Here is a 19965-nt window from a genome sequence, read left to right on the forward strand (position 1 = left end):
TATAAGTGCTTTACAATAAGGAGAACAGTCAGTGCACTAATATTTTACTTTTATCAAACAACTTTACAGAAAGGAAGAGTTCCTTGGGGCAAGCCCATCCTTCTCTGCTTTTTAAAGAACGTGAAATGAGTACTTCTTGATCGGGTAAATATCACAGGCAGGCCATGGGTGGGTTCTGTCTCCGAGTGTGATTAGACGTCTTATTTATACAGCACCTCCTGAGTGAGGCTGTCTGATCATTGACACAAGCATTATCTCATTAGTTCTCACAAGGGACGAGCCGTCTAGCATATTTCCACTGGTGTGACAATTGCCATCTCAGGAAAAATTAAAAATTTCTCAGAATGGATCAACTTAATAGTGTGGCGCAATCAAATTTAATATGTATAACACTAAAACCCTCAGAGTTCCAGATTATATGTCAAATCTAGGGTATCCCTGGAAGAAGCATCAGTGTTTTTCCAGTCACTTCCCGTGACAAGCTCCTGTCACAGGAAGAAAAAACATGGAGGGAGAGGAAATGAAGGCAAAAGGGAGGAGAGAAACATTTTCTAACTTTCAGACTGGCCAAAGCTTTTTCCTAGTATGAAGAGCTGGATTAAATTTCCGACCTAAATTTACTTGTTACCCTCATGCACCAGTGCTGATTTTGTGCGATTACCACAAGGAGAGGTTGGAGGTGAGGGGGTGGAGATCAGGAAAGAATCTGCAGGCAGCTAGGACTTGGAAGGTGTGCATCAATGGAATGATAAAAGCCTTCCTCCCTCAGGAGACTGGGCACTTGCACACAGCTTGGGCAGTCATCCCTGGGGCCCCACACGCCTTCCCTCATCCCTCAGTTGCCCACTAAATATTGATTGAATATTCATGATGTGTTCTCATCCTTTAGCAGCTGAGCTCTTCAAACCCAGGCTCCCAGCTTTTGCTGAAGTCCAAAGAGAAGGCAGCAAAGCAATCTTCTACAGAAGCTCTCTGTAGCCATGGCTGACCTCGCCTCCATGGGGCTCTCATCCTCCTGGCTTCTAAAGCCCTGCTCTCTCCTTGCTTTCCTCTTACCTCTTGAACTACTCCACTTCTCTTTCCTTTACTGGTTGCATCTACCTCTTTCCCTTGTAAAAGTGGGTATTCTCCGAGGCCAAATCCAGCCCTCTTCTCTCTCTCCAATCTTTCCCTCAGAGATCACATAAGGGGAATCAACTCTCCCCTTATGACTAGATACTCACACACTTTTCTGCCCGGGCTCCTTTTACTCAGGCTTAGTCTTGTCCTCCAGACCAATGCATGGCTCTTGTCAGTGTGGTATTCCTAAAACACTACTGTGCATCTGCCCTCTTCCAGCTCAAGCCCCCACAGGTCCTAACAACAACTGTGTTCCCATCCTAGAAGGTTTCTTGAGCATGCTTTAGTCTAATACCAATGCCTGCATTTTTCTAACAAGGAAACTTTAGTTCAGAGAGACTAATCAGTGATTGAAAGTTCCACAGGCAACCAAGGGCAAAGTCAAAAGTACAATTGGTCTCCTGATTCTCAGTGCCTTGTCTGTTACCCATAGTGTCCCTCTGGGCAGCCTGGCCTCTAGTCTGGCCCCATATACCACTGCAATATGGCCCACCAATGCCCTCCATGGACCCTCCACTTCACACTGCTGTAAACTGCCTTCCTTCACTCTCCTCTCCTCTTCCTAAAGGGCTTAGCTGAAGTCCCAACTAACCCTTCTGTGAAGTCACTGCTGCCCATGCTGACTTTTGGTGAACACTTCCTCGTCTAGCCTCTCATAGGGTCTGCTGCCTCATCCTCTGAGCTATACTCACCCTAAGCTCCTCATCATGTATTTTGTCCCATGAATGCACCTGTGTGGTGTGTGATGCCCTGAACTAGAAGCTCCTTGAGGGCAGGGCCCTCCACACACACATCGCTGGTTCCCCGAGCCCCGCAGAGGAGGTACTGACTCAGTCAACATTTGTTGTGACAAGTATCTGAGGCCCAGGGAAGGCAGCAGTGATTGAAGAAGAGAGGCTGCATCCTGGAAGCAGGAGTCTATGTGACTGTCCATGGCGGGCAGAACAGCCTCTGCTCCTGGGGACACCTCTAGTCTCCAGCTCCTCACACCAGCTGAGAGGGCCCATGAAAACACATACCCAGGCCAGAGAAGCTGGCACCAAGCATGGATGGCATGTCAAACTGGAAGGCAAGTTCATGAACTCCTTGTTCTCTGCTTGAGAGTCAACCCTGACTTGGACAAATGAGGTCTTAAGGCTTCAGGAGCCCAAAGCTATTGTGGTCATTCACGGCATTCTGCTTAGTGGCCTCTTTGTTTCCTCATTTCCTTGGAAAAACTTTGCTCCTAGTTATTTATAAAATTAAATGTTGTTTCTCACTGCAAAGCTGGAGAGTATATTCCCACATAAGTTCACAAACAATATTACCGTCATGCACCACGTAATGACATTTCAGTCAACACTGGACTGCCGGTATGACAGTGGTCCCATATGATTAGTACCATATACTTAGGTGGGTAGTAGGCTGTATCATCTAGGTTTGTGTAAGTACACTCTACAATGTTCACACAATAATGAAATTGCCGAAGGATGCATTTCTCAGAACGTACCCCCATCCTCAAGCGTCGCATGACTGTATACACACAAATACAAACTCCCATGAGTCTTTAACACCATAAATACCATGAGGTGCCAGCCTAATAACACTGGCATTGCACAATCAGATTCCCAGAGTAGCACTCCCTCAGCCATTTACTGCCCACTCAGCAGTTAGTCATTCAGGACACACCACAGCTCTATGTCTAACTCTTCTTCAAGGTTCTTAAGCCCTTAGAACATGATTTAAGCAACTGCTCCTTTCAGGTATCTTAGTCACTGATTGGGGGAGCATTGGGCTGCAGCCCCACAGCCACTTCCTGAAATAGAATGTGTGGTGAACCCCAGATTGCACTGGGGAAAACAAGGCAATGAGACACCCATCGGCTCCAACAGTGTCATATCTGTGTCTGAATGCTGACTACCATCTTACCCACAGACACGCACACCTTCTCCCCAAAAAGGAGCGCCCTTGCCCAACAAGAACCCCAACAGCTAATTTTCCTGAGTGATGTTCTCAAAGGAATGAAAACAAGTGAGCTTGCTGTTTGAGTGCCTCTCCCTCGGTCTACCACTTTCAAAACCAGGGGTCTAATAGGATCTATTCCCAGTGCTAAATTTTATTTCACAAGGCGTCCTCATCTTCCACTCTCCCAAGTCACACGTAGGAGAAGGTGAAATAGGAAATCTCCATATGTTCAATCATTCCATTTAGGTTTTATAAATTCCCCCACGTAGTGAATGACACATATACAAACAGATTAGGCCTGTCCTGCTCTAAGGAGATCTCACGCAAAAATCCAGGATGCTGCAACTCACGTCTGCAAAACTTCTTGTTTAGCAAACAGGCACAAGGTGGGTAGAAAGGGCCTGGACATCTCTGGGCTTTGCTTCCTCATCTCTAAAATGAACAGGTTAGAGGCAAGGACCTGCAAAGCTGCTGTTAACTCTAAATCATGGTGATTCTACTTGTATTTATAGGGGAATCATTTTAATTACCAAAGGCTTCTCAGTGCAGATCTTCTTTAAATATTGCAGATACACATAATATTTGATGTTTTTTTAATTCAGCTTACATTATCATTTTAGGCACAATCCACTAAATGAAGACAGGTATACAACCATGCTCATCTCATTGTTTTCCACATTGTAGTGTCTTTCTCATATAGATGGAAATGTTGAGAAATAAATGGTTTGTGGCAAATCCAGCGCCTCTGCATTATTTTGAAATGAAATCACTGGGTCCTGAGATTTTCCGGCCCTACTGCATTCTCCTTCACCCGCTGACTTTTTTGGCTACTTCCTGGATTACCAACAGCCAGGAGCAGAGAATTTAATCATCCATGTTATCCTGATTTTTCAACGGCATCAGAATGCAGGCACAAGAAAGGTGTGACGCACATTCAGTCTGATGAACGTTTCAAAAGTGAGGAAGAAAAAGGCCTGAATATACTTAAGCTGCAGAGCTGGGGGTGTCAGTCAATGCCAGGTTACCCGTGATGTCCACTGTAGAGGAGACAGTATGGCACAGATCTCTAAACGGATCTTCCGCTTTTAGTCCTTGTCAGCACACCACACTCCAAGGCTAATGACTACATAAAAGGAAACATAATCACATCAAAGTCTGGTATTTTAGAGCATATGCTGCACCTTTCACATTATATATGACATCAAGGTCAGCCGCACCAAGTGCCATGCATTTCATTAGAGACCAACCATTGCTTCACCTCTTTTCTATTCATTCCCTCTGCAGAGCAAGGGCTGAGCAAGAAGGCAAGAGGGGAGAAAACTGGTACAGTGATGCTTAGCAATGAATGCTATTATATAGCTGCCACACCGCGAGAGCTTAAAACAGGGAGGACACTACATGGCGTGGCAGCTTACATACCACCATTGAGCCTTTTGATTACAGAAGAGGATATTAGTGAATCAGCACCATGGGACAACTGAGCTTTTCTCTTCTATGACAAATACTCTTCCAGGTATTAGTCCCATTCTTTCTAGTGGAAGTATCTTTTTGTCTCCCTGAAGAGTAGTAATCCCTAGGAGGTGGGGCAATGCTGACTATGAGGTCTCGGGAAGGCTCTGCCAGGCTGCCTGCTGGCATGATGTGCTTGGGGGGCAGCCTTCAGGCATACCTCTGTCTGGCATTTGACTGACCTCATTCACTTGACTGGCAAGCTGACTGATCAAAATGGGCTTCTTGAAAACCCACTAGGGAACTGCGGACCGCAGCTATGGCAGACTATGATGTGATGGGCTCAGCTTCTCAGTCCAGAGAAACTACTGCAGAAGCACTGAGCAACAGGTTAGGTGCCTGTTACATGATATTTAAACTGAGGAGGGCTACAATTGAGAGTCAAATGCCTGTGCATATTCCCAACAAATTAATATATTATCCCGAGATACAACAAATTAACTGAGTGGAACACAACTGTGCTGAGAATCACTCACTTGTGTATACACACACACCTTGCAGATTTTAAAGAAACTTGAAACTCAGTGGATGCTACAAAGTCACCAAGTTGTGATAACATAACACACATGTAACTGAACCCTGTTTCACATCAGTGACCAGGGGAGTCCACACTCTCCATTCTTAAGCTAGCCGCTGCCCCAGCAAGTGAGGTGCCTCTTGTCCCAAAGGTACTCAGGTCCCTCTCACTGCAGTGGGCTCCAGATGCCTCCTACCCAGCCCTGCTGGGCTCCTAGACCTCCTGCATCAGGGGCAGAAAGATGCACTCGAGTAACCCCACCTGTGCCCCTGAATGGCAAAGAGCGAGCCAGGGCCTGGGCTCTTCTCTTTCTCCTCCAAGACACCTGGTCTCTCCACTCCTGGCTTCTCAAACTGGGGCACAAGTGGACACAGGACCACAGAGAGCATCCTCCTGAGCCCCAAGCTTCCTTGAGGATGGGGGAGGGCAGCTTTTGCACCTTCCTGGAGGTACGCATCAGGGTTGAAAGCACAGGCTCTACAGTTAGTCAGCTTCCATTCAAAGCCTGATTCCACCTTTCCTAGCTTTGTGGTTTTAGGCACATTTTTTAACCTCTCTGAACCTCAGTTTTCTAAATCGTTATGTGGTATTAACACAAAGGGTTATCACACAAATATTAAATGAGACAATATAGATAACCAGATGCTTAGCACTGTCTGGCACAGTTTCAAAATTGTTTTTTCAGTCTTCAGGACAATTTGAGATGCTGGCAAGCCACTGTGGGCCCTGGACCCAGTGATCAAAGACACATGCTTGTTTTGCTTGCCATTACAAGTACTCATTGGAGAATTTAAGGAACCTTAAATAGGTTTGTCCTCTAGATTTGGAAAGCACTATTCCTATAAAGTGAGACTAGACAACTTTTAAGCAGTGCTCTAAAAGTTTTCATCATGTCATGCAATCTCATTTTAAATTCATTAATTAGCTTGATAATACTTTATTAGGCCATCCTATATGGGAGGCCCTTGGTCAGGCACTGAGGATTCAGAAAAAAAATACACACAAATCTTGCTGTCAAAAAGCTATAATGAAGTGGAGGCAAAGGAAAAGAAAAATCAAACCATGATACATGAAAGCATGGTACAACTGAGAGAAGTATGGGGTGTTATGGGGACAGCCTGAAAGAGCATCTACTCCAACCTGGTTCAGATCAGAGATACTTGAGGAGTGGCAAGAGAGTGATGCCAACAAAGGAAACAGCACTTGCTGAGGGAAAAAGGGGGTAAATAAGAAGGCAACACTAGGGTTGGACAGACCAGCCTGATGGTGTGGTAGATATTTGTTGTTTTGTTGGTGATCCAAGTGAGAACTCCCTTTCTATTTCTGGAGAAGTCCTCATTTTACAAGTGGTGGAAGGAGTCAGACCTCTGTCTCCCACTACCAAAGTTGGAAATAGAAGTTCCCTCGCCCATAGGCAGCAAGCGGTAGGTACCCAATCCAGCACTGAAGAATCACAGGGTTTCTTTCCGGGACTTTGAATGTCGAGGATGACCAAATATTCAGCCACATTAGGAGTCCCAGCAGTGACAAAAGTGAAAAATACAGAGGAGGCGAAGGCTGTGGCAAGGTCCCAACCTAGCAATTCTTGGGTATGACCTTGGCTGCATTTCCTGATGTATTTTCCAGGCTTTCTGTGGATGTGAGAACTACACAATACACTTCATAAATTCTTCTCCTTATGATAGGAAGAATCAATTTCCATTTCTTACAACCAAGAACTCCGATGGCAGAAGTAGTTATTGAAATCATCAGGATATAAATGCTGAGGGCTTGAACCAACGCAGGGACAGGGAAGGTGAAGAGAAGAAGATGCATTAAACAGATAATGAGGAGGATGAAGTGCCAAGTGGAAGCTGAAGATAAAGGAAAGGGCAGGGTCCAGGACAACTTGCAGATTTGTAGTTTGGAAGCCAAAAAGAGACCAATGAGAGCCAGCCCCGATGGCCTAGCAGTTAGTTTGGTGCACTCTGCTCCGGCAGCCCAGGTTCGGTTCCCGGGCACAGAACCACACCACTCATCTGTCAGTAGCCATGCTGTGGCAGTGGCTCACAGTGAAGGAACTAGAAGGACTTACAACTAGAACATACAACTATGCACTGGGACTTTGGTGATGGGGGAAAAAAGGAATATTGTCAACAGATGGTGGCTCAGAGCAAATCTTTCTCAGCAAACAAAAACAAATGTAAAAAAAAGAGAGAGCAATGATATTCAGTGAAAATACAAATGGAGGATCAGACCTATGAAGAGTAGGAAATGATGGGCTCAGTTTAGTTCTGTTGAATTTGAGGTACCTATATGACATTCAAAGCATGGCATTTACCAGGCAGCTGGCTGGACAGGTAGCTCTCAGAAGAGCCCAGGCTGGAGGTCTAGGATATGAGAAAGAAACAGCTAGAAAAAGAAAGGGAAATTAGGAGAGTAGAGTGTCACAGGAACCAAGGAAGGAGTTTTAAGATTTTAGGGACACTGGCCTCTTGGCATCAAACGCTGCAAAAACGTCAGGTAAGATCAGGATGAAAATATGAATGCTGAGTCACTGGTGATTTTAGCACCTGGGAAGTCACTGATGATTTTGGTGACTTCACTGGAGTGGTGGAGAAAAAGACAGACTTCAGTGGTATGAGGGATGGCAAAGAGTGCAAAAGAAGAAACACAGAAAAGTTGTTTTTTTTAAGATTTTATTTTTTTCCTTTTTCTCCCCAAAGCCACCCAGTACATAGTCGTATATTCTTCGTTGTGGGTCCTTCTAGTTGTGGCATGTGGGATGCTGCCTCAGCGTGGCTTGATGAGCAGTGCCATGTCCGCGCCCAGGATTTGAACCTACGAAACACTGGGCCGCCTGCAGCGGAGCATACGAACCCAACCACTTGGCCACGGGGCCAGCCCCAAAAGTTTTTTTTTTTTAAAAAAAGGTTCATTTTAAAGAAGAGAGAAATACCTAAAACTGGACAAAGTTGTTGAGAATCACCTTTAAAGAATGGAGATCATTCATTTCACAAATACTTAATGATCACCTTTTACTGTGTAGGTCTGAGAGATACAGCAGAGAATAAAAGACATAGTCTTTCCCTCAAGAGCTTGTGGTCAAGAGAAAAGATGCTAAACAATGTGGTGAGTGCCAGCGAGGAAAAGAATAGGTGCTCTGACAGAGGGCAACAAGGGATCCTAATTGAGGTTGGAGGTTCAGAAAAAGCCTCTCCAAGGAGCGGACCAGGAAAAGGGAGTCAGGTGGGGAGAAGGATATTTTAGCCAGAAAGTGAAGGTGCCAACACTCTAAAGCAGGAGCTCGAGCACACCTATCCACTGAAGGGAAGGAGCCAGGAAAGACGTGGGGCCGACTGGTGAGGTGAGGAACCCAAGGTAGAAGGAGTGGCCTTCTTCAGCAGGGACAACACCTGTTTCACTGACACTGGGAAGGTGGGTGTGGGCGAAGGTGAGTCTGTCAGTCCCGGAGCAGGAAGTTGAGGGAGTTGTCTGATGGGTACTGTTTTTCTTTGTGAAATAGCAGGCCTGGTGAGGCATAGAGAACTAGGCGAGGTCGTGGTGGGAAATGCTATTATGGGCAATGGAGGAGGAGCTGAGCTCACTCACAGCTCAATCCTTACTCTCTTCCAAGTTCACAAAGCAACCCCTTCCAACAATGGCTTTCTCGCTTTCTGGTACTAAAGCTTCAAAAACCAGGACAAAAGAGCCCTGGATCCCCTGATGCTTAGCACTGCAAAAGGTCCTCAGAGATCTTAACTGCCATTCACTTTTCCTACTTCATAATTAAGTAATTTACTCAACAGGAAGCAACTGAATGCCAAAAATATGGTTACCGACCTATCCCCTCAGGAAGCCCCCATCCACTGGAAACTGTTGATATCCTCCTTTCAATGGCCTTCCCCTTTTTAATAACATGAGTTTCTTCTTTCATTTCTCTTGCTTTCCTATCCGTTTTATGCCTGGATATCTTCAATTCATTCAGCTTCTAATAAAGTAAGGCCTGGATTATTTTTCTTAGTTTGATACTCAAGCACAATCACCTATTCATTTCTAAGTAGGCAAAACTAAATCAATTCTTTAGGAGGTGGCTATAGACCAAGGATGGAGGGTCAGCACTCCTGGCACGGAGTCAAGTACGTTCCAAGCTAAGATGGCTTAACAATATCCCTAGTCATTGGCTTCTATGTTCACTCACATACACAAATATGCTGGCCTCCAAAGACCTCTGAATCCGACTTGATATTTTTTTCAGATCCAACCCCAAACAAAGTATACTAGTCTCTCACTGCGGTTCAGAATAATGACTTAAAAGTATCTCCCATTACAGCAAATCACACATGAAGCATCCGAAGGCAATTTTCTTGCAATGCAGACACTGTGGAGAGCTCATGGTGACCTCACACTAAATAGGATACATAAGTCCATCAGGAGAAAAAATAAGCTAAGGAGAGGGAAAGGGATTAGTAAGGATAGAGAAGTAAAATAACTAAGTTATTTACACAGCACAGCTCCTCTCATAGACATCTGAGCAGTGGTAGCTAAACAGAAGGTTCTAGATTACAGCCAACAACCAGCCTTGCAAGAACTACCTGGGACACACATACACATGACACACACACATATACACAGACACTCGTCCTTCGTTTCCTGGCAGAAGCTACAATGATTCTGCCTGATAATTAAGTATTTGATCAATCTCCCTCAAGAGTTATTCCATATCCTACCCTAATAGCCATCAATTTAAAACTCTAGCACCTCACGTTATTTTAAAAGAAACATTCTGGGCTTTCTATAAAAAGCACAGAGGCCAGATAATTTGCTGCAGGTCTGTAGAACGTAAATGATGTCAAGTGGAGGTAAGGTGAGGAACAAGCGGAAGGGGACCATTAAGGGACCACTTCACACTCCAGTTTTCAGGCTTGCAATCAGAGAGCTGGGCAGGAAGGAAGAATGTGGATGCTGCTAGAGAAAGGTATAATATACTTCAGGATACTGCTTTCCCACCTTCTCCCCACTCCCTTTTTCTCAAAAGAAAGGAAAAACATGCCTGGCAGAAAATAGCAATTTAAGTACTACTCATAATTCATACAAAAGTGCACTGTTGGATTCTCTCAGCCAGTTCCCTATTTGCCTTCAACTACTTTTGACTTACTGTAAACTGCTGTTAAAAAGACAGAAAAGAAAAGCATCCATCAGCACATAGCTCCATCAGGACAGAGGCCACAGTGAGGAAATTAATCCCCCAAGCTCCACATCAAGCTCAAAAACAATGCTCTTGGCTGTCATTTTTCATTCACACCAGCCCCATATTGCTATTAAACAAGCCTCTTTTTTATTGACTGCTTTCCTCACACAGCCTAATTAGGTAAACATCAACCCACAGAGATTATATTATGAAACACAGAGCTTTACTTTGAGCGGGGAAATCAGTAAAAGACAGAAGAGGACAAGTTTCAAGGGCTCTCCCTACTGATAAATACCAAATGGAGAAATGATGGGGTTCCTCTCTGTTCCTCCGGGCTCCCAGAGCTGCTGTGATTGACTTGAAACCTACCAGTTTCCCCAGAGGCAACTTGAAAAGGAATTTCACAATCTTGAACAGTCTCCTTTCTTTACTCTTTAATTTTCCCCAACTAGCCCCACTTCCACCCCCACTTACAAGAGGACTTTTGTATACATAAAGTTTCAGGAAACAAAGCATACAAACACTCACACACAAATAAACTCCCCAAACTAACACCAGCGTATAATTGTGTTTTGGTTGGAGCTTTTCCAGCCCTGTCACCGTTCTCTGTTAGGAGTAAATGAAACCCTTTGCTTTGGCAAAGTTAGAAACAGACAAACTCTCCTCAGTTTTAAGCTGCACAAGGCCCCCTCACCTCTCTCAGCCCCCTTAAGCTCCCAACAAAATGAATTCATGCTGAAAAGCCAGCAAGGGGGGAAAAAAACCCCAACCAACCTATTCTCCCAAAAAAGATCTTTCACTTCTCCCCCTCACTCAGCTTCCCCTTTTAGCCGGAAACACACGGCGTTTCCAATGTCTGAAACCCTTTTCAAGACCCTGACTCTCAGGGCTCTTCCAGGGGCTGGAGATTTCGGCTGTCCCGATGCTGGCAGGCAGCGCTTTTCCAAGTACATTTTGCATTCTTGGAGTCAATACTGGGACCCTTTCGTTTCCAGGGAAATCTTAAAAAGCAGCCTTTAGTGGGCTGGCGGAGCTAGGTCCGACTCTTCCTCCTCCCCTCCCCTCTGAACGGCAGCCGGGTTAGAAGGGTACAGAGTTCGGCATATTCAGCCCTAACTGAGCTGCGAAGGTGCAGGGAAGGCGGACAAAGTACCCATGGCTCACTTTAAAACTCCATCTGCTCCCCTACTACGCCCTTCCCCCACATTCCTCCGCAGAACTTGGCCAGCCCCCTAAAGAAATCAAAATCCTACCTTCCTTGGATTCTTCTGCTTCGGCGTGCATGGTGTCAGGGTAACCGGCGGCAGGGGCGACTACCGCGGACATGTACTTGGACGAGTCGCAAGTCTGCTCCGCAGCCAAAACCCGCACACGACGACGGAAAATAAAAGGAAGGAAAGCCACTAAAATCAAAACCTCCCCAGGGCGGGAGGGCTGGTTCTGGTGCAGGGATTTTCAGGGGGAAAGTTCTGCAAGAGTGACGAATCGCGTCTCAGCTAGGCGGCGGGAGTCCGCCCCTGAGGCCGCGCGTCCCAGCCGGTGGCAGGCGACCTGGCGCGGCTGGCGGCCCGGGCGCACGCAGGTGGGGCGAGGCGGGACCGCAGCCCGACGCTGGCGAGGCAGGGCAGGGGGTGCCGGCGGCGGACGGAACAGAGAGGCTACGCCTGTGAGCCAAATGTGCAAGAAAGAAAGAAAGGCTCCTCTCAGCGCGCGCTGCAGCTTGACATAAATAATACATGCAAACGCAGTGGAAGAAACGCTTCTGAATCTTTGGGTTACACTTTTCGACGCCCATTTAACTTTCCTTGTCTTGGGGTCTTATACGCCCCAAATTAAGGATTTTAAAGCTGCTCAGTTTTGTGCGTTATTTTTGCAGGAAAGTAACACGGATATTGGGCCATGTGGCTGGAAGGACCTGCTTCACAAGGCACAGTTTCACAAGCCCAAGAGGGGGCCTTTTGATGAAGGTTGGGGCGGCTCCACCCCTTCCCTTTGCAGGGAAAAGCAGAGCAGGCGGCTTACTCATGCAGTATAAGCCCGGCGAGCACTCTTACTCAAACCCCGCCGGCACACTAACTGCTCTGCAGTCACCCAAAGGGCCGTCCCCAGACGGGAGCGCCGATCCCTCCCCGCCTGCCCCCAACAAGCAGGGATAAATTCCATCAAAAGGCCGAGGAGGGGAGAGGAGGGAGGTGGTATCCTGACTTTTGAAACGCTGATAGAATAAAGAGGCTGGAGAGCCTTGAGAACCCATCTCTACTCTAACCCCCGGCCGGGTCCACAGGCTCCTACAACTGGCTGAGAGGAAGGTCTTAGCTTTGTGAAACCTCGTTTTTTCCTTCGGAGAAGTGGGGACAAGAGCTGCCACGGATATCCCTGGTGTTATGGAGGTATTTTGCAGAGCGCTAGTTTTATTATCAGTCTAAGGCAAAAGGTCCTCAAATAACATACCCGAAAGATGGATTAGGAAATTGTGAGAAAAGTTATATTCTTTTCATAAATTTTTTTCAAGTTGCTTTCTTTTTCCTCATTTCCTATTTTCATATGGGCAAAAAACAAGAGTAGAGGCACCATGGTAAATTTAGTGGAAAGAATATACAAAAGATATGGATTTAAAGAGTCTAAACTAAAATTTATCATTTTTATGACCTTGAGCAAATTATTTAAACTCTCTGGGCCTTCCTTTCCTCATCTGTAAAATGAGAATAAAAATAGTATTTACTTCACAGGTTTATGTTTGGTATTAAATAAAGTAATATAAGCAAAAAGTGATTTGAAAAACCGTAAAGTTACTACACAGATCACTACAAACTATTGCACCATTAAAAGTAAATTTTTGTAAAAGATACTCGGGTTTTTTATCTCAATATCGGGTTTGAATAGAAAAAAGTGTTTATTCTATTCACAAGCAGTGAAGGCTACTATAAATATTAATATAAGCTATAGCTATTACATGACTTCCTACTGCTGAGTGATTCTAACATGCCTAACACCCTAAGCAGAATTTTATCTCAGTTTCACTGAAAGGGCAGGACGATGAGAGGAAGACATAGACAGTCGAGAGGAGAGAAGAGGAGAAACATCTGGAAAACATCAGTGTTGTGGAGCCTTCCGGAAACTGACCTCACCACCAAAAGGGTAACAGGCTTCACCCTTCCGAAAGTCAGTTAAATGTGGGGTCCCCGCTGCCACACATCCTGGGTCAGGAGCTGCTAAGATGCATAGCTCCACTCAGTAACCTCAAACTTAGGGAGGACACATCAGGATCATTCTGAACCCAAAGAGGTGCTCCCTCAGCAGTCAGAAGTCACCTTTCCTGTCCTATCCAAGGAATCATTCTGGGATCCCCGCCCATCTGTTCTTGCCCTCCCCCATCGAAGCCCAGATGTCCACAGATGTCCACTAGGCGCCCTGCAGGCTCTCACCAGGGTAGGGCACTACACAGATGAGATACCTCTCATTTATCTATAATTGGACTAAGACACAACACCTTTCAAGGTGATCATTATGCAAATTCAGACAACCCCAATTCCATACCCCATCCTCCACAGGCAGGACTCACTTTCACCTTCTTCTTTCAGAAAGTGTCCCAAAAGAATTACTTATTAAATGTTCTTTTGCAAGTTAAATTATGTACAAACCACATAAGGTGTGTTAAAATACGTCCTTAATGTCCTGCTTGCACTGGCTTCACAAAAAGACCTTGGGCGCTGCTCAGGTCAGCCAAGGAGAACAACCACTGAATGAACGGTTCCAGTGCTGCCATGTCAGCCTTGTAATTCAATTTAGAGTTATTTTAGCAGCTCAGTTGATCTTTGAACATTCACCATGATCCTCAGGAAACCTGGAAAGTTCTTTTGTATTTAAACGCAATCCCGAAGTCACCTTGGGGAAGAATGTCCAGACCTAGCTCAAGAGGAAGGAATGTTCAGTTTATTCTAAATAAGGATGCTCCTCAGTCACTGCATCACCTCAAAGCCATCTGCCCTGGGCAAACTCCACTGCCCCACGCCCCCACCCTGCAAAATGGGCAGCTGATTCTCTGGGGATTCCCTGGTCTTCTGCCATTTCCAGATATACACTAGGTATACACTTCATCTTTATTTTGCTCGCTTTTTATTCAAAAGGGGATTAGTTACTTTTTAGCCCCAGTGAATAATGCTCCAGTATATCATAATGATATGATGATGTCATCTCTCATAGGTGGAACCTGTTCACTCCTGGATGTTTAAGAAACACTCCAACATCCTTTAGTCTGGCATACGCTTGGAGTCACACCAACAATCTATTACAGACCACCTGATACATAATAGCAACTAAGTTAGCAACTTCTCATTTACTACCAAACTCTATTTAAATACTATGTTGAACTCCTACCCATGTCTAACAAAGGATCTCCCACCTTCTGTGTCAAGATGGGGGAATTAAAACGCTGGCTAAGATTCTGATGGTCTTTTCATTCATTCAAGCATTATCAAATACTTATATGTGTCACATGTAACTGGGCCCTGCTCATCTGGAACTTACTGGTATAATTTTGATAATTTTTTTTTTGGAGGAAGATTAGCCCTGAGCTAACATCCACTGCCAATCTTCATCTTTTTGCTGAGGAAGATTGTCCCTGAGCTAATATCCATGCTCATCTTCCTCTACTTTATATGTGGGATGCCTGCCACAGCATGGCTTGATAAGGGGTGCATAGGTCCACACCCAGAATCCAAACCGGCAAACCCCATGCTACTGAAGTGGACCACGCGAACTTAACCTCTACACCATGGGGACAGACCCTAATTTTGGCAATTTTGACTATAGACCTAAAGAACTCAACCTTCCAAATGACCTTGGTTCTAAGGTAGGTTTACTAACACCATCTCTCCACTGAACTTTATCACAGAGCAGCAGAAAAACCTCCTCTTAAATTATACTTCAATTAAGCTGTTAGAAAAAGAACCAAAAACACCTGGCCTTTTGGGCCTTTGCCTACAGCTGCCCAGATGTCTGTTAAGAACAGGAACACCAGAATGTTTCTAGACTCACACAAATGAGAAGACCAGCAGAAGTGGGGAGAGTAGGTGCAGCTTATTCAGGACATATCACATACTCTGCTCACATTCAAGACTGCTGTGACTTCTCTGGAGTGAAAAGTACTCAGCATCTCTGTCAATTACTTATATACCTACAGCTTCTAGGTCATAAGAACGCCAGGTCACAAAAATGGTAATTTCATCAATATTTTTATTTCTAACTTGCTGACAAGAGGCTGAATTTGTACATACAACATTTTAGGTAAAAAAAAAAAAAAAGAGTTGTTTACACTTAATATAAAAAGTGGCTTTCTTCTACTTGACTTTGAGGTTTTGCTCAACTTTCCTTGTCTATACCCGATAGTCTTTGAAACTTCCAAGATCCACATGTAAAGTTGGTTTTCCATCTCTCTCATCTTACGTGGGAAAGATGTGTGTTCTTGGTCTCACCTGGTTGGGGCTGCAGGCTTTGCATCCTTCTTATCCTCCTCAGACACTCTCTTGCATTTAACCCCAAAAGAGAGGTGGGGTGAAACGGATGTCTCTCCACAGCCGCGCCCTGGTCCAGGTGATCTCGCTCTCCTTGCCTTAAGGAAATTTTATTTACCAGAAATGGAGAAGGGGCCACTCAAATGACAGAGGAGGTCGCTTATGCACCTTCTCAGGAGACCAACCCTGTACCTCAAGCAGCCTTATGCTTACGCCTTGCTGGGTACCGGGATGAGGCTGGGAGTGTGGGGATAGAGGATGGGGCAGAACTGCTGTGAGGCGAGGAAGAACACTGAGGATGAGTGTGGAGACGGAGGAGGGAGAAGGCTGCCTCCCAGGGCCCTGCTTGGGAGTTTGAAGCTTGTTATGGGTAAACCCTCTCCTCAGTCTCCCCTGTGAATCTTCAGGAAATCCTACATGCTCATTAAAGCTCTGGATGTGAGTGGGTAATTTTGAGGGGATGGGAAGAAGTGCTGACATCTGAGGGGAGCACACACCCGGAGGCAACGGTACATCAGCGGTACACTTGTTTCCTAGGCTTTTATTTCTGTCCTAAGAAGTCTTCCTTGCTAAAAAGCTTTTAGCAGATGATTAAACACACACACACACACACAACACACACTCAAAATCAGGTCTGAAAATATAATCTGAAGAATTTATGACCCATGGTCTTTTATAATAGTTAGCAATGATGCCTTGCATTTATATAGGTTTAATTCAGACTTCCCAATTAGCTCCCTTGGGTCATCATACCCATTTACAGACAGGTAATTAAAGAAAGGGAGGTTATATGATTTGCTCAAGGTCACAAAACTAAGTAATAATATTCTTCAGACTGCAGTAAATGCATTCTAGGCCTCCTGTCTCCTATATCCGGACTTTCTTTCTTTCTTTTTTTTTTTTTTAGGAAGATTAGCCCTGAGCTAACTACTGCTGCCAATCCTCCTCTTTTTGTTGAGGAAGACTGGCCCTGACCTAACATCCATGCCCATCTTCCTCTACTTTATACGTGGGACACCTACCACAATATGGTTTTTTGGCAAGTGGTGCCATGTCCGCACCAGGGATCTGAACCGGCGAACCCTGGGCCGCCGAGAAGTGGAACATGCAAACTTAACCTCTGCACCACCGGGCTGGCCCCTTTCTGGACTTTCTCACTCCATTAAATTACTCATGTAAAATTCAAGTCCTTTATTTTTCAGAAGAATAACTCAAAGACTGCTGTACTAAGAGATTCCCAAAGAGCTTGAGCTGGCCATGATTCTAGCATAGACTGTACGAATCGCTCTGTTCGAATGCTTAGATCACAGCCTCAAATTAAAGTTATTCCATTCCTGATATTCAATGCTTTAAATAAGCTACAAGTTTAATAGTTTCTATTTATTCAGTTACATGAAACTATAATAGCTTCTATTTATTCAGCTACCTGAAACTAGAAATCTTTTTTTTTTTTTAAATTACAAGTTTGGTCAGGCCCCTAACTGAACCTCCTCGGATGTGAGGCTGCCAGGAGCAGGGAGAAGAACACGCGCTCAATTTCGGAGACATGGACCTGTTACCATAAGCTTGGCAAACACTGCATTTGCTTTCCATTGATGGGGTTTTTTTTCCTATTCATTCTTCTCTCACTTTTCTTCTAAAAATGGGCAAGCCATTTAACCCCTCTGAGCTTCCATTTGCCCATCTGTAAATGGGGATAATGCCACTTATTTAATAGTAACAATAATTAAATGAGCCAAGAGTATGACAAAGCACTGAAAATTATGAAGTCCCCTTCCATCGTTTTTCCAAACACTTTTGTGAATAAGGTCAGACTGTTTTAGGTTGTGGAGCAACTATTTGGAAGCCTAAATGCTGGCCCTACAGATATTCCAGAAAGTGTGGCAACTTAATGTGTGGTCCAGTGACAGCAAGAGAAAATGAAAGGGCTGAACTTCCTTACTGTGCCAGGCTAATCGGGTCAAGGTGAGAGGGGCTACAGAAGGGATTCACCAGGAAGGAGAGAGGCAGGGCTGAGACCGGGCCCAGAAGGCACAGTCACATGTGACTTACGAATCCCTGGCTTTCCTTGAGAAAGGTAACAGGAGGAATAAGTGATCAATGATCACGGTCACAAAAACTCAGGCTTGGAAGCAACTTTAGAGGTCATTTACTCTAATCCTCTACCTGGCTGGTGAAGCAATCCCCTAGACAAGCATTCATCCAGAATCTCCTGGATTACCTCTAGGAACACAGACTTACCCCTTTAAGAGCCAGCCCTATTTCCTCTCTAATCATTAGAAAGTTCCTCTTTATAATGACATTTAAGCTTAAGGGCAGTGATTGTCAAATTATTTCCACTCTAACCACTGCCTTTACTCCTTACAGCAAGGAAATAATTTTGTGACGAGATAAACACAGATTTTTCACTGAATTTTCTTTTTCAATAACCTAGTGGAGACCCCCTTATTGGCTAGCGCACTGCAGTTGAATGCAATGTGAGACAGTTATGCAACTTTCCAGTGCCGGCCACACATCTGTTATTGATTACTGTGAAGAATTCAGAAGCGAGCGGCTCTGGCTGAGGCGGCAGCAGTGACGATCTCTTTTCCCTTCCGTGTGCTCACTCTATGGGGGTAGAAAACGATGCCAAGACAGGTGAGATAATGGGCCCTACCTGTCTGCGTTGTTAAGAGCTTTACTCAGATTTCTGAACAAAATCTGACAGAAGAAAACAAAAGCAGTGCTTCAGATGTGCAATTTGCACCACAGATTTCAGGTGTGAGATCCACTTGAAAGTCCAATCCACTCCAAGTTGTCATAATTTGATTTTTACATTGAGTTTCTGACATGGGTAGAATCTCTATGAAGACAATATTTGTGCCAACTAGTCACTGTTTCAGAGACAGGAAAGGCTGGGAGGTGAAGCTACAAGGCTGGACAGGCTTGCCAGGTGACAGCAGCCAAGGCTGAAACTCAACAGACAAACTCAGCAGGTGGTGAAAATGTGAACCGAAGCAGAAATTATCCGAACAGGGTTTCAGGGGGAAAGGGGAGGCTGCTTTACAGGTAGCACCGAAAGGCATGGATCAGAAGTTTTTCCATTTGAAAAGGTCAGGTTCCAAAACTTAAGTTATTCAGCTTCTCCTTAAAGAAGTGCTATAGAAATATGTCATAGTTATGATTGACAAAGTGTAGACATCACCAAAATGAATGCATTTTCTGAGAAACTGCTAATATGGACAGTGTGCCTGCCTACCTAAAAAAGTTCTTCTTAAGTCGACACATTTCCTAGTAGAAACAAAAAGCTAAAACCCATTACTTCCTTAATCTATTTCAACAGAATTTTTATGACTGAATTCAGCAATGTCCTATCATATGCCATTTAGCTTTCTCAATTTTAACTATGTACAATCAGTCCAAAACAGAAAGACAGAGAAACATAACAATCTAAATGGTGCATCAGCCATCCTTCCATTTAATGATTTTATGCTGCCAGAGGAAGCTTGACACGGATGCTGAGAATTTGCTAGTCCCTCCCTGACTCTCGTCTCTGCATTGTACCTCACACTGTGAGCATCTCATGCATTGATGGTGAATGTTGTGTTTAAGGCTATGAGGTTTTTCATATCAAAGTCCCTCTAAAGACAAGCCAACTATTTCATCTGGTCCCAAAGAAACAGCATTCTGTTCCAACACTAGAGGAAACACTAAGTCTTACGTTTAATGGAAGATGGTATGTTATTCTCCAATCTGGTAACTTCCTAAGAGATTTTCAAAAATAATATTAACCCCACACAATTTTTACTTTACACAGGACTCTTCTTTACGTTTAACCAAAGCGGCACCTTACATTCTCATTTGTTAGAGTTTTATAGGTCAGAGTTGCCGAAAAAGACTCATGATTTCAGCCCTGAGACGCCCCAAAATGTGTGCCGTGGGGCCTGAGGGCACTACAGCAAACTCACAGGAGTGCTGCAGGATATTTTAAATTTTTGAGGGAAACATAGCATTATTCAACATCTCTCAGACACTGCATGAACTACTAGTTCAAGCTAGTTCACAGCGTAACATTAGATTGTGCTATATTTCTTTTGATGACATCATGTCTTTGCAAAGCCAGGCTGTTGGTGGTTGCTGTGAAAAACGGCAAGTGTTACATGAAGACTAACATGGACCAGGAAATTAGGGTAGTGGGATCGAGTCTGATTTCA

The 19965-nt window shown here is 44.6% G+C and overlaps 1 protein-coding gene and 1 long non-coding RNA gene across 5 annotated transcripts in view; one reads left to right on the forward strand and one right to left on the reverse strand.

The window, feature by feature from the left end:
* TNFAIP8 (TNF alpha induced protein 8) overlaps window positions 1-19965 on the reverse strand; it is a 110657-nt gene that overhangs the window by 25349 nt on the left and 65343 nt on the right. The window contains exon 1 of one of the 4 annotated variants that reach the window (XM_046668426.1): window positions 11513-11811. The exons of the other annotated variants lie outside the window; for them this stretch is intronic. Within the exon in view, the coding sequence (XP_046524382.1) occupies window positions 11513-11585 (73 nt within the window). The 5' untranslated portion in view covers window positions 11586-11811. Of the gene's footprint in view, window positions 1-11512; window positions 11812-19965 lie in introns of those variants that run through there. 4 annotated transcript variants of the gene reach the window in all.
* On the forward strand, window positions 12487-14586 carry LOC124242957 (uncharacterized). Its single transcript, XR_006889556.1, has 3 exons — window positions 12487-12649; window positions 13275-13397; window positions 14463-14586. It is a non-coding gene; the product is annotated as an uncharacterized LOC124242957 (long non-coding RNA).

This window comes from Equus quagga, chromosome 7 (genome assembly GCF_021613505.1).
Source record: "Equus quagga isolate Etosha38 chromosome 7, UCLA_HA_Equagga_1.0, whole genome shotgun sequence".
In the NCBI taxonomy this organism is placed as follows: Eukaryota; Metazoa; Chordata; class Mammalia; order Perissodactyla; family Equidae; genus Equus; species Equus quagga.